The sequence below is a fragment of the Odontesthes bonariensis genome, chromosome 14 (genome assembly GCF_027942865.1).
Source record: "Odontesthes bonariensis isolate fOdoBon6 chromosome 14, fOdoBon6.hap1, whole genome shotgun sequence".
Classification (NCBI taxonomy): Eukaryota; Metazoa; Chordata; class Actinopteri; order Atheriniformes; family Atherinopsidae; genus Odontesthes; species Odontesthes bonariensis.
In genome coordinates, this window is record NC_134519.1 from 5,017,912 (window position 1) to 5,030,902 (window position 12,991).

The following is a 12,991-nucleotide window of genomic DNA, read 5'->3' on the forward strand; positions in this document are numbered from 1 at the left end:
TTATTGAACCGGACACTACTTTGATGGGAACCATTATTTCAGAGCTTCGTTTGGACCTACAGCCGAGCAGCAGCTGCTGGCGTCGGTAAGGGAGGGGCAGGCGCCTGATGGGGCCCAGGCGGCGTGCCATGGCTCTTCCCAGGTGACCCGTGTGGCTGAGAGTGCCCACCGTGAGGCTTCTCAGGTAAATCGGCTCCACCAGGTGGGACAGCAGCGCCCCCTGGAGGCCCACGACGCTCCACCTGTCAAGTGAAAACAGTTGGATTATTTCTCTAAAATCTCTTTGAACATCACGTCTGAGACCAAAGCTGGCTGCCTTCATCCAGTCTTAGTTAAGTTGTAGACACAAACCAAATTATACAGGAGCTCTAAAAAGCCATTGAGAACACCCACACTCCAAAGTTTAAGGGCTCAAAGGTCCATCAAACACTGAGATTTACCCAAATCTCCTGAATCCTGAATCTTTTGTTAATGTATTTAAAGGGCTGGGCGAGTTAACTGGTTATTATCGTTAACTCGTTAATTATTTAACGCCTATAAATATTTTATCGCGCTTTAACGCAGGTTTTATTTATGTTTTAATTTTTGGGGGCTTTTGTGCCTTTAATGGATAGGAAAGTTCAGAGAGACAGGAAGCAGGGGCAGAGAGAGGGGGAACGACTCTTGTACATGGGGTGTCTGCTCAACCCACTACACCCCTGTTTTATTATTTATGTTATTATTGTAAAAGTCTGTTGCTCACAGGCTTTTATTTTGTAAAAGTCTGTTGCTCATAGGCTTTTATTTTGTAAAAGTCTGTTGCTGTCTGCTGTGGAACAGGAAAAGAAAGTAATCGGCAGATCCACCAAACATGGAGAAGGGTACGGAACTTTTACTCGGCCATTTTCATTTTAAAGTTCTTCCAGACGGCGGAGTCGACAGAACCAAAGTCATCTGTAAACACTGCCAAGTTGAATTGTCTTCTCAGCGTAGTAGTTCCAGTCTAAAATATCACTTAAAGGCAAAACACACAACTGATGGCAGCAAGTCATTCAAGGAAACAGACAGTGGAGCGAAGCTTCTACATAAAAACTACAGAAAGATGCTGATGTTAAAAGTGTGTTTGCACAACAAATGTTATGGCACTTTCATTCATATGGCAGCACATTTAAAATAAAGCTAAATGCTAAAAGCTATACACTACTTTTGGATTCATTTTTGGATTCTGCGTAAAAATGCGATTAATCGTGATTAATTAGGGAAATCATGTGATTAATTACATTAAACATTTTAATCGTTGCCCAGCCCTAGTTTTCTAACATTGAAACTTTGAGTTTAACTTGTGGGCTGCAGCAGGTGAGCACCGTCGCCTCACAGCAAGAGGGTTGCAGGTTCAACTCCCGGCTGGGAGCTTTCTGTGAGGAGTTTGCAGGTTCTCTCCAGTTACTCTGGCTTCCTCCGACCGTCTGAAAACATGCATGTGAGGTTAATTGCGGCCCTAAATTGGATTAAGCAGGTATAGAAAATGGACGGATGTAAAGTGTCCAGGACATCTGCTTCCACAGAATTAAAGCTCTCAAATAAATCTGATGTTAAAAGTGTGTTTGCACAACAAATGTTATGGCACTTTCATTCATATGGCAGCACATTTAAAATAAAACTAAATGCTAAAAGCTATACACTACTTTTGGATTCATCGTGATTAATCAGGGAAATCATGTGATTAATTAGATTAAACATTTTAATCGTTGCCCAGCCCTACTATTTAACTGTAAATGTTCAAAAACCAAAGTTCTTTGCAATGTTGCACTGAGAGATCTATTTTTCTAAATCATCTTTATCGTTTTTAGATATTTCTTTTGGCACAAAGTCTTTGCTGTATTGCTGTATTTTCCTTCTTTGCCTTTATCCCAGCTTTGTTTGCTGTTTGGAACCAAGAATAATTTCCTTCATACTTGTGACTGTTGCATAAAGGCTCAAATTAACGAATGAATGATTCATGATTAAGGCCACAAACATAAACAAAAATGAACAGAATTATCGTTGCACAGCTAAGATGCTAAATAAAATCGGGGCACTTTTTATCAGTAAAGCTTACTTTGCCATCTTATCTGTGCAGGACATGGTGATGACGGGCTGACCCAAGGACACCTTGTCCCTCTGATTGGCTCGCCCCACCATGATGGGCAGCGTCCCCTCACCGCCGTGCACCTTCACCCTCAGGTGACATCGGAACCTCCTGCTCGGGTCTGAAGGAAAAGGAAAAGCCGTTCACAGAGGTGTCGCAGCTAAAAAAGCAGGCCAAACGTTTTATGCCTGCAGAAAATGGCTTCATCGTCATCACCAACATGGTCTAAATGTATTTGTCTCACATGCAGCGGTGGTCTCGTAGGGGCAGTTGAGCCGAGCGTCTCCACACGGCGACGAACTGACAAACATGTGGAAGGAAACGCCGTCCTGCAGCCGGAAGAAGCCGCCACAGCTGCCTGCGTTTGGTGCGAAGATCGATTGTTTTCCTCCCTCTGCGGGTTTACTTCAGAGAAGACAGAGACACAAACACAACGATGCCTCCAAACACTTGACTCATTCGATGTTCACAGAGACGTGACAACGAAGCCAAACCAGAATATGTTGGTACCAAAGCAGCAGCTCCAGCTGAGCGTACAGGAATCGAACCAGCGCCCTTCTGCTTACGACTTCAGCGTGGCAGTCGCTGAGAGAACAGCCGTGGTCATCGTTCACGTCCAAACACTTGGTTCCTGTGGCCAGAGAAACCACCTGGGCTGATCTGAGGTCAAACCCTGGAGGGACGGGGGGGGACAAAGAATAAAGCGAGATGAAGGATGGTGGAAAATATAGACGAGATTAGTCTTGTTGTGTTGACATGTCACCATGGCAACCAGCAAAATGGTGTCCACTGAGGTCAACCCTAACCACGATCAGTTTCTAACCCCAAAGTTTTATTGGCTGTGTTCGAAACCGCATACTTCTCCTACTTCTCCTACTACTCCTACTAACTTTTTGAGTTAGTATGCAAGTTTGAGTAAGCGAGAAGTTCCCGGATGCATACTAGATTCTCCTAAATGTTGGGTATGCATCATGAGGTTACTACTCATACTCAAACTACCCAAGATGCAACGTAACGTGACGTCGCCGATCGTCATTTCCTGTCAAAACGGCAGTTTCAAGCTAGCTACAACGAGGGTAGGTTCACTTCCTGTTTTCAAAACAAAAGCACCAATTGTATCGTAATGGCTTTCCCTATGATAAAAGGCAACGGGTATTTTATTTTGTGAAAATAACCGGAAGTGCGTTACTCACTGCGGCTAGCTTTAGTAGCGCCGAATTCGTGGGAACAAAATTGTAAACAGCCGGTATTTTGTCAGGTTTTCAACACGTTGGGGATCTAAACGACTACTTTCTCACCTGAAAATGTTTCAAATGTTGCTAAAGTTTACAGAGTTTAGAGCTTAAGAGAAATCAGCTTCAGGCCGGCTGATTTCGGCTCGGGCAGGAGCGAAATGCATTGTGGGTAAACGCTCTGCATACTGTCTGATCGATTAGTATGTAGTGTGTAGTATGTAGTATGCAGTATGTAGTACAAATCAGCTGTTTCAACCACATCTGGGGAGTTTGACGCCCAGATGTGACAGCTGTTTTATCACTTTCGGGTCACATTCAGTCGAAAACACTTCCTGGTGGGGTGAAGACACTGGTTGTGTTCGAAACCGCATACTGCATACTACATACTGCATACTACATACGTATGTAGTATGTAGTATGTAGTATGTAGTATGTAGTTTGTAGTATGTAGTATGTAGTATGTAGTATGTAGTATGCCCCCCCCCCCTGTGGTCAGTTCAAGTAATGACACTTAAGAACGGCGTCCGCTCTGATTTAGGAACACCCACTAGGTGGTTTTTCCCTCCCGCTGTGTGGAAGGTGAGTAGTTTGGAGGACGCCATGATTGGATCTTATTTAAGGGAGTAACCCACCCCAACACTTCATAAAATACCACCTTTAATGTAGAGTTTCATCTGGTCTGCAGAACTGTTCAGCTTTCTGTGTCTCACCCAATGTTCTGATGTCTGAGTTTGAGTGTCTCACCTCTGGTCATCACGATCCCCGCCAGCACTTTGTGACGAGCGTGCGAGGGAGAGGAGCGGCTGTCCGTCAGCTCCGAGTATTTCTCTCTCACCAGGTGGTAGATTGATTCTGCGAAGAACTGCAGAAGAAGAAGTGCAGGCCCAGCATTGGAGGACTTACTTTGAGGTGTCCGTGTTATCATCCAGCCACCGTTTTATTATACTTTGTCTTATACTGAAATCATAATGCTGGTTAGCTTCTTCTTAAGCTCAGTTTTTAAGCTTTAATATGTCCCGGCGCCATGAAAATGAACATGAATTAGCTCTTATAACCACATCATGGCAAAGTATCTACAGATCCAGACAGCTGCCAGCGGATTAATCTGATACTAAAACTGATTTGCGGCCTGTGAGGATCCATTTCTTCTGATTTCTGAGCAGATTTGTGAATTTATGGATTTTTTCTGATCATCAAAAACTGTAAGACTCACTGAATCTGGTCTGAGTAACCATGTGGTTGTGTGGCCCCTTTTGTGTTTAGTTCAGTTAACCAGGTGTGATGTTCTTGGACAGGGTGTATACGGGTATAAACAAGTTCAATTTAAGACTTTTTAAGACCTTTTAATACCACTTCTAAATGAAATTTAGACCAAACGTACGATGGAAACACACTGACAGTAAAACGGTAAAATGACGTTTGAGTTTAAGAACATCGGCCAAATGTGTGTCATGCGAAAAGATCACAAAAGTGTCATCACAGTCCTAAATTAAATTTATTACAATATTTTCAGAACATTTAAGTCCCATGAACAAATGCTTATAAAACCAAGTAAATATATATATATTTTTTTTAAATACTGTTCCTTTAGAGCAAAAAGAAAAATACACAAATATTTAAAACCCATGCAATCTGAATTTAAGACAATTTAATACTTTTTAAGGTCTTATTTTCAGGAAAATTGATTTTTAAGACTTTTTAAGGACCCGCGGCCACCCTGGTGGAAACCTGCAGGTTTAATATCATTCCCAGACATATACGTGGTTGTCGTGCTACTTTATTGGCCCCCATGCATTCAGAACATGATTCCTGTGAGCAGCACCCAGAACCTTTGTCACAGTCTTTTTTCTTTGTGTGTTGCAGTGAGTTTAGCCTCCTGTGTTTGCTTCACATCTGCCCCATGCTGAGGTTAGTGTTTGCTTCTTTTTTTGTTATATTTAGCTTCACTTCACTGTCCCCAGACGTCCTCAGTTATCAGCTGATCCCCCCTCCTGGTGAGTTCAGTCCTTCGTTCTGTGCCAGGTCCTTGTCTATAGCCGCATTCGGACAGAGCAGTTCTAAGAATGCCGTTCTAAGAACTCTAAGAAAGTAGGTCTGTTACAAGTAACCCAGAAACATTGTGCAACAGCTGAGCCAATGATCTGATCTCAGCCTGATTAGAAAAACTCACAAACTGGAGAACAGCAGGAAGAAGGAACCTCTTTCCGTGTGCTTATGGTTGAGTTTATATTTTTCTTTTTCCCCTCTTCTTTGATTGCTTTTACTGTGTTTTAATTTTTATTCTCTTTAAATTGCTTGTTTTTATGCTGCTTTATGCTGTTCTTTTAACACATTGACTCCCAAGTCACTTAAAACTACGTTTTTACCGCCCATGCGTTGGCACCCAAAGGGTAAAAATACGTTTTTCCGTTTTTTTTAAATGTATTTTGAATCTATACATTCTTAGAATCCCTCCACCTACTAGGTAGTTTTATGAACATGTAAACTTCTTTGACACAAGGACACGACGCAAATCCTCTGACCCAGATATGTAAATATCTAAAGTGCCACAGGCTGAAAGAGCGCACGTTTCACAAAAGCCCCGATATCTCAGTTTGTTGTTGATTTTGGTGGATACCCGCCTTGGTTTAGCTAAGGATAGCTCGCTAATGGCGGCACCTAGAGACACGCAGTTTTGACCCACAAAGAGTTTAAAGTCTCAGCTTTCAAACGAGTCATAACATGTTTCAGTGGCCCTATCACATAATATGCTGTGACTGTACAAAAAACGCTGGGATTCTACGACATAATTCCGTAAACACCGCCGGTATTCAATGCGTTAAATGCCTTATCTTTATGTAAAGCACACTGAGTTAGCTGTGGTATGACATGCGCTGTATAAATAAAGATGCCTTGCCTTGCTGTTTCAGGGCTCAGAAATAAGACAGAAAGAGATCCTTCCTTCACTTTGCATGTGACTGCATGACCGTCATAAAACTGCAGCTTGGACCCGACAGACTGATGATGAATCTAAACTTTTTACACTTTAAATATTACTCATGATCTCAATCTATAGGCCAGTGTAGCTGCAGCACTTATCCTGCGATGCTCAGCGCTTTCCGGATGTGACTGTGGCACAAGGTCGTGTGTAATGAGTGTGTTAAACAATTATCAGTGAGATTATTATGCTCTTCACACCGCCTTCCCGCTCCACCTCCTCCTTCATTCCTAATGCGCCGTATTAGTGTTCATTAATGCGTCACGCAGCCTGACAGACAGCTCATTGATGAGCTGGAGTGGTTGTAGAAAGAGAGAAAAATCAACCTTCAGACAAAGAGCAGAAGGGAAGCTTCCGCTTATTATTCACTCATTACGACTTGGTGTAAAAGCCTGAAGCTTCATAAAATCCCCTTTTAGTACGGACTGAGAACATTAAAATCCCCTTTTTTCTGTCATCCCTTCGTCCGTCTGTGAATTCTGGCATTAAATTCCCCTCCAGGTGTAATAAAGCATCCGCACGCCTCTATTATCCTTTGCATATTTGAACAACATTCCCCTTCCCAGGAGCCGGTGTGAAGAGACGGATCTGCTTGTATTTATAAAGCGAGACAGCAAAAGACGCTGAGGACAATTCTCTCAGGCTCTGAGACGTAATGAAGTTGTTTGGATGCTGCAGATGAGCATGCAGGACACCATCCGGCTCTCGGGCCGCGGGACACGACGGCCATGCTGATGCGCGGCACACTCCATTTGGTAGCATACGGTGCACCTCAGACCCATTTATCCAGAGTGCTCAGAGGAGTGGTGACCGTTAAAGGGACGAGGCCAAACTCGGTGCCATGGAATGAAGCTGTAATGTGTTTCCAGGTGATGGGAATTGGTCTTTTATTCATGAAGGACACCTCAGATACTTTTTTTCTTCCACATTGGAGAGTTACTTTACAATATGTCCCGTTTTAAATCTGTAAAAAAACGTAACCTCTGAAGTTTAACCTCTTAAAATCTCAACTTTATGGGGTTTTCTATATGTTTAGTTAAAAAAAAACATGTTTTAAGGCTCTATCAGTCAGTGGGGTCACATGGCACTGAAAGGATCGGATAATTGGCTAAATTACAATAAGATTGAGTTATTAAGTTCATGTAGACATATAGGCTGTGTTCGAAACCGCCTACTTCACCTACTACTCCTACTACTCATACTAACTTTAACTTTTTTAAGTTCCCGGATGCAGACTAGATTCTCCTAAATGTTGGGTATGCATCATGAGGTTACTACTCATACTCAAACTACCCAAGATGCAACGTAACGTGACGTCGCCGATCGTCATTTCCTGTCAAAACGGCAGTTTCAAGCTAGCTACAACGAGGGTAGGTTCACTTCCTGTTTTCAAAACAAAAGCACCAATTGTATGGTAATGGCTTTCCCTATGATAAAAGGCAACGGGTATTTTATTTTGTGAAAATAACAGGAAGTGCGTTGCTCACTGCGGCTAGCTTTAGTAGCGCCGAATTCGTGGGAACAAAATTGTAAATAGCTGGTATTTTGTCAGGTTTTCAACACGTTGGGGATCTAAACGACTACTTTCTCACCTGAAAATGTTTCAAATGTTGCTAAAGTTTACAGAGTTTAGAGCTTAAGGGAAATCAGCTTCAGGCCGGCTGATTTCGGCTCGGGCAGGAGCGCAATGCATTGTGGGTAAACGCTCTGCATACTGTCTGATCGATCAGTATGTAGTATGGAAGTATGTAGTATGTAGTTGGCGGTTTCGAACACAGCCATAGACATATATGTGCTCTTCATTGAATTAGCTTTCAAAGAGCTTAAATGTGTGATATTTGGTTAAAAAGTCAGTTTACTGAAACATTAGTTCAGGAGAAATCGTACCGGTTTATCCAAAGAGACACAAAATAACCACCGAGAGACCAAAAAAGAGAAATAAACAACTAAATAAAGACTCAAAACAGCCACTCAGCGGGGTCACATGGCACTGAAAGGATCGGATTATTGGCTAAATTCCAATCAGACTGAGTTATTAAGTGCATGTAGACACCTTAATCTGACTAAGAACTGGATCGGATGGGATTCAGACCCCGAGATAACTGGGTTGAAAGTCACTCTAAACCTGCTTGTAGACGCTGAAGCACGTGGTGAATCAGACTTTGCGTTCTGCGCATGCTCCAGATGTTTTCCCGGGGTCGTGACCCGGAAGTCAAAGCAGACGATATTCCTGTTGTTGTCGCCGTCAGAAAGAAACAAACAACGCGATGGAGAATGCTCCGTTGGGCATCGAGTTTGTGCAACAAGCAGCTCATCACAGAGCAAATGTAGAGGGACGTAGCTTCATCTGGCTCTGCGTTCTCCATCTTTCTCCAATGCCTGAGTTTGTTGTTGTTGTTGGTGGTGAAGAGGTCAACAGGAAGTGGCTCTATTAGCAACAGCTGGAATGGGTACAGCGCCACCTATCATACCGGGGTATGACACGCTTTGTGCCTCTGATCCCATTCATTCACCGCCATATATCCAAGGAGAATTACCCATTAATAACTCAGTCTGATTGTAATTTAGCCAATAATCTGATCCTTTCAGGGCCATGTGACCCCACTGAGTGTATGTAGTGAATAATCCAAATGCCATGTTCACAGTTTCTTATTCATTATCCGACACTCATTAGCAAATGCCATCATCGTGGTTATAAGAATGGTTGTAAATCAGGGTGCAGCATACATGGATATGAAATATAAGATGCAGCCAGCAAAAGCACGCATAATGCTTAATGCTTAATTAATTATTAATGAATGCCATCCCTTGTTTCTTTATATGTTGCGTCTAAGCATTAGAACTTTCTTCTAATCTTTTAAAGTGATCTTGAGCAACAGTTCTCCAGCTTTCTGAAAGTCTTTTAGAGTTTTTCTTTGGACATTTTCTGCTTTTTCACTAATTTTCAGTCCATTTTTTCTTTGTTAAGCCACTTAACTCTGAGCTATGAACCATTCAGGCAGGAAAAAGGCTCCTAACTCAAGGGATGAACCAGTGTTGTGTCCACACAGACAGACAACTTAGCAAAGAAGCCATTTTAAATCGGATCTTTAGGCACTTCGCTAAACACTAGCAATCAGGTTTTTTTTTGTTTACTTGTTTGTAATTATTTTAGTATTATTTTTATTTTTATTTTATTTTATTTTATTTATTTATTTATTTATTTTTTATTTTTTAATTTTTTTTAATTTTTTTTAATTTTTTAAAAAAAATTTTAATATATATTTTTATTTAATTTAATTTAATTAAAAAAATGTATTTATCTATTTATTTTTATTACATTTATTTTATTATTATTATTTATTTTATTTTATTTATTTTTCTTTATTAAATTAATTTATTTTAGTATTATTATTGTTTTAAATGATATAGTCTTTTCATTTATTCTTGTATTCTATTCTTTTAATTTTTTGTTTTTATTTGTCTGTACAGCACTTTGGTCAACTGAGATTGTTGTAAAGTGCTTTATAAATAAAATTTGATTGGATTGGAAATATACAATTTTTAAAAATGCATTTATTTTAAAAAATCCTAAAGTTTTACAGGCATAAAATAGGATTTCTGCACCAACAAGGTGATTCCCAAAGAGCTGTTAGCCTAAGACTTGGCATATCTCAGCATGGTGTCCTATGATCCTAAAGAGGAAGTAGCAGGTGTAAAAGGGAGAGTTTCCCTGAGTGCAACAGGAACACACAAGATATCTGCGTTTTGAAGGAGAGAAATATAAAACTGGAGCATGAAAGCATGCAATCCTGCTCTTAGATTAAAAACCGTGTTGTGGTGCGGCAGCGGTAAAAGAGGATAACTCACCTGAGGTAGCTGGTTTTTGGTCTCGCTGCCCTGGAGGCCTATCATCTTCTTCTCTGGTCCCAAACTGATGCTGTAAAGAGAGTGCAGGGCTGCTGCTGCTGCCTGCGCCTTGGCCAGTCGTTTGCTGTGACCGCAGCCTTCAAACACCCTCCCTTCCAGTCTGACCACCATGATGAAACTCCTCATGGGCCTCCCGTGCACCCTCTCGGTCAGACACGTGTATCTGAGCCCCGGCTGCAGCTCGCTGAGCAGAGCCACCGGACTGACGTGCTCTAAAAGTGAGGCGCTGAGGGCTCGTCTCTTTGGATTTGTCGAGGAAACCAGGTCCAGTGCGAGTCGAAGGAACCATCTGTGGTCGCAGATGCTGGAGAAAACCCCCTTCTTTGCCGCGCCGCCGCGAGGGAGCTCGCAGTTTTCAAGCAGCGAGGGTTCGACCTCTTTGAGAAACGCGTCGGGGAAGTCCGGTTCGTCCGCCGTAAAATCCACCGGTGTGCCGGGGAAGTTCCCCAAGGTGGCGTGAGCCTGGGGGGCGTTCGGAAACTGGACGAACGAGCGGAGGGCCAGCTCCGCAGCTCTCATCTTGGCCTGCTTTTTCGTAGGTCCTTGACCCTCGAAGCGGAAACCGTTGACCTCCACACCTACAGAAAACATTGGGGCATGCAGTGGACCCGCTTTTGACACAAGCTCATACCTCAGACCCGGTCGTAGCTCGTTCAGCTGCACCAGAGCATTCTTCTGAGTCACTGCCCAGGCTGCTCTTTTACAAGTCCCGTGGCTTTGGCAGAGCAGGCGGCCTTTTCCGTCCACTAGTGGCCGTTTCCTCTTCAGTGCTCTTGGTCTGTCCCTGGGTAAAGTTGTACAAAAAAATGATGGGTGGTACTTTTGTAAAAGGTCATGCTCCAATTGATTTTTCTCTTCCTGATTCTCTTTCACCTCCAAACTACTGGTACCTGTTGGGAGACCAAAGTCATAAAAAGAAACGTGAGGATCGTAGCAAAGGTAGAACCAGACTGCATTTTAACCCCTTAACGCCTGAATTTATATAGCTATATATAAAAAAATGTTTTGTGTGTTTTAGCCTTTAAGTAGATGGTAAATAATGCTGAGATTATTAATGTCACTTTTGCACAAAAAATAAATAGAAATTTTGGTATGTTGCAAATTTGCGACAACAGGCATCCTGGTAAATTTGGTATGTTTGGTATGTAATTTGGTATGTTTGGTATGTTGGGTATGTAATTTGGTATGTTGGGTATGTAATTTGGTATGTTGGGTATGTAATTTGGTATGTTGGGTATGTAATTTGGTATGTTGGGTATGTAATTAGGTATGTTGGGTATGTAATTTGGTATGTTGGGTATGTAATTTGGTATGTTTGGTATGTAATTTGGTATGTTTGGTATGTTTGGTATGTAATTTGGTATGTTGGGTATGTAATTAGGTATGTTGGGTATGTAATTTGGTATGTTGGGTATGTAATTTGGTATGTTTGGTATGTAATTTGGTATGTTTGGTATGTAATTTGGTATGTTTGGTATGTTGGGTATGTAATTTGGTATGTTTGGTATGTAATTTCGTATGTTTGGTATGTAATTTGGTATGTTGGGTATGTTTGGTATGTAATTTGGTATGTTGGGTATGTAATTTGGTATGTTGGGTATGTAATTTGGTATGTTGGGTATGTAATTTGGTATGTTGGGTATGTAATTTGGTATGTTTGGTATGTTGGGTATGTAATTAGGTATGTTGGGTATGTAATTTGGTATGTTGGGTATGTAATTTGGTATGTTGGGTATGTAATTTGGTATGTTGGGTATGTAATTTGGTATGTTGGGTATGTAATTTGGTATGTTGGGTATGTAATTTGGTATGTTTGGTATGTAATTAGGTATGTTGGGTATGTAATTTGGTATGTTGGGTATGTAATTTGGTATGTAATTTGGTATGTAGTTTGGTATGTTTGGTATGTAATTTGGTATGTTGGGTATGTAGTTTGGTATGTTGGGTATGTAATTTGGTATGTTGCTTATTTGCAACACCAGGCATAATGGTCAATAATAAGATAACAACAACACAGTAATATAACAGTGAAAAAAAATGTTTTTTTATTCACCCTTTTTTTTTACATATTTATTTATATAAAGGTTCCTAGGTCCGTAGTGAATATGGACTAACCAGCATTGGGGGAATAAAGATGCTATCTCAGCTGGTTGATTGAGTCAAACGGTTTGTAGCATATATGCGACAATAGGCGTTAAGGGTTCAAGGCTTTGACTTGTTGGTTTAGCACCAAGTTTCATATAAACGAGTGGAGCAAGGCTCTTAAGTTATGAGGATCCTTGGGCTGAAAAATGTTCCAGAAAGAGCTTGTTTATGCTGCAGTATGTCTACATTAAGATAAACCAACCAAAGCAGAGAACACACTGGATATTAGATCTGTATTTTCTCTGGTGTTGCTACTCAGCTATGCACCTCACAGATGATACATGAGACATTTCAAATCAAATCAAATCAAACTTTATTTATATAGCACCTTTCATACTAAAGAAAAAAGCAGCACAAAGTGCTTTACATAATAAAATCAATTCAATTCATAAACTCACACACAACATCACACCGACAACCACACTGCACACATACTACCCCCCCACCACCCCCAACATAAGCAACATCAACAACAATCAACATTAAAATCAACATTAAAAGCAACATTAAAATCGGGCTTGACGCTGTGTTCGAAACCACATACTACTCCTACTACTCATACTAACTTTTTGAGTTAGTATGCGAGTTTGAGTAAGCGAGAAGTTCCCGGATGCATAC

At 41.2% G+C, this 12,991-nt stretch overlaps 1 protein-coding gene across 1 annotated transcript in view; it reads right to left on the minus strand.

Moving 5' to 3' along the window:
- The window catches only part of LOC142398805 (double-stranded RNA-specific editase B2-like), a 46,307-nt gene that overhangs the window by 279 nt on the left and 33,037 nt on the right, over positions 1-12,991 (minus strand). Inside the window, exons 2-7 of the mRNA XM_075483000.1 lie at positions 10,169-11,118; positions 4,087-4,204; positions 2,592-2,780; positions 2,324-2,465; positions 2,078-2,221; positions 61-242 (exon numbers count right to left, since the gene is read on the minus strand). Coding sequence (XP_075339115.1) covers positions 61-242; positions 2,078-2,221; positions 2,324-2,465; positions 2,592-2,780; positions 4,087-4,204; positions 10,169-11,118 — 1,725 coding nt within the window. The remainder of the gene's footprint in view (positions 1-60; positions 243-2,077; positions 2,222-2,323; positions 2,466-2,591; positions 2,781-4,086; positions 4,205-10,168; positions 11,119-12,991) is intronic.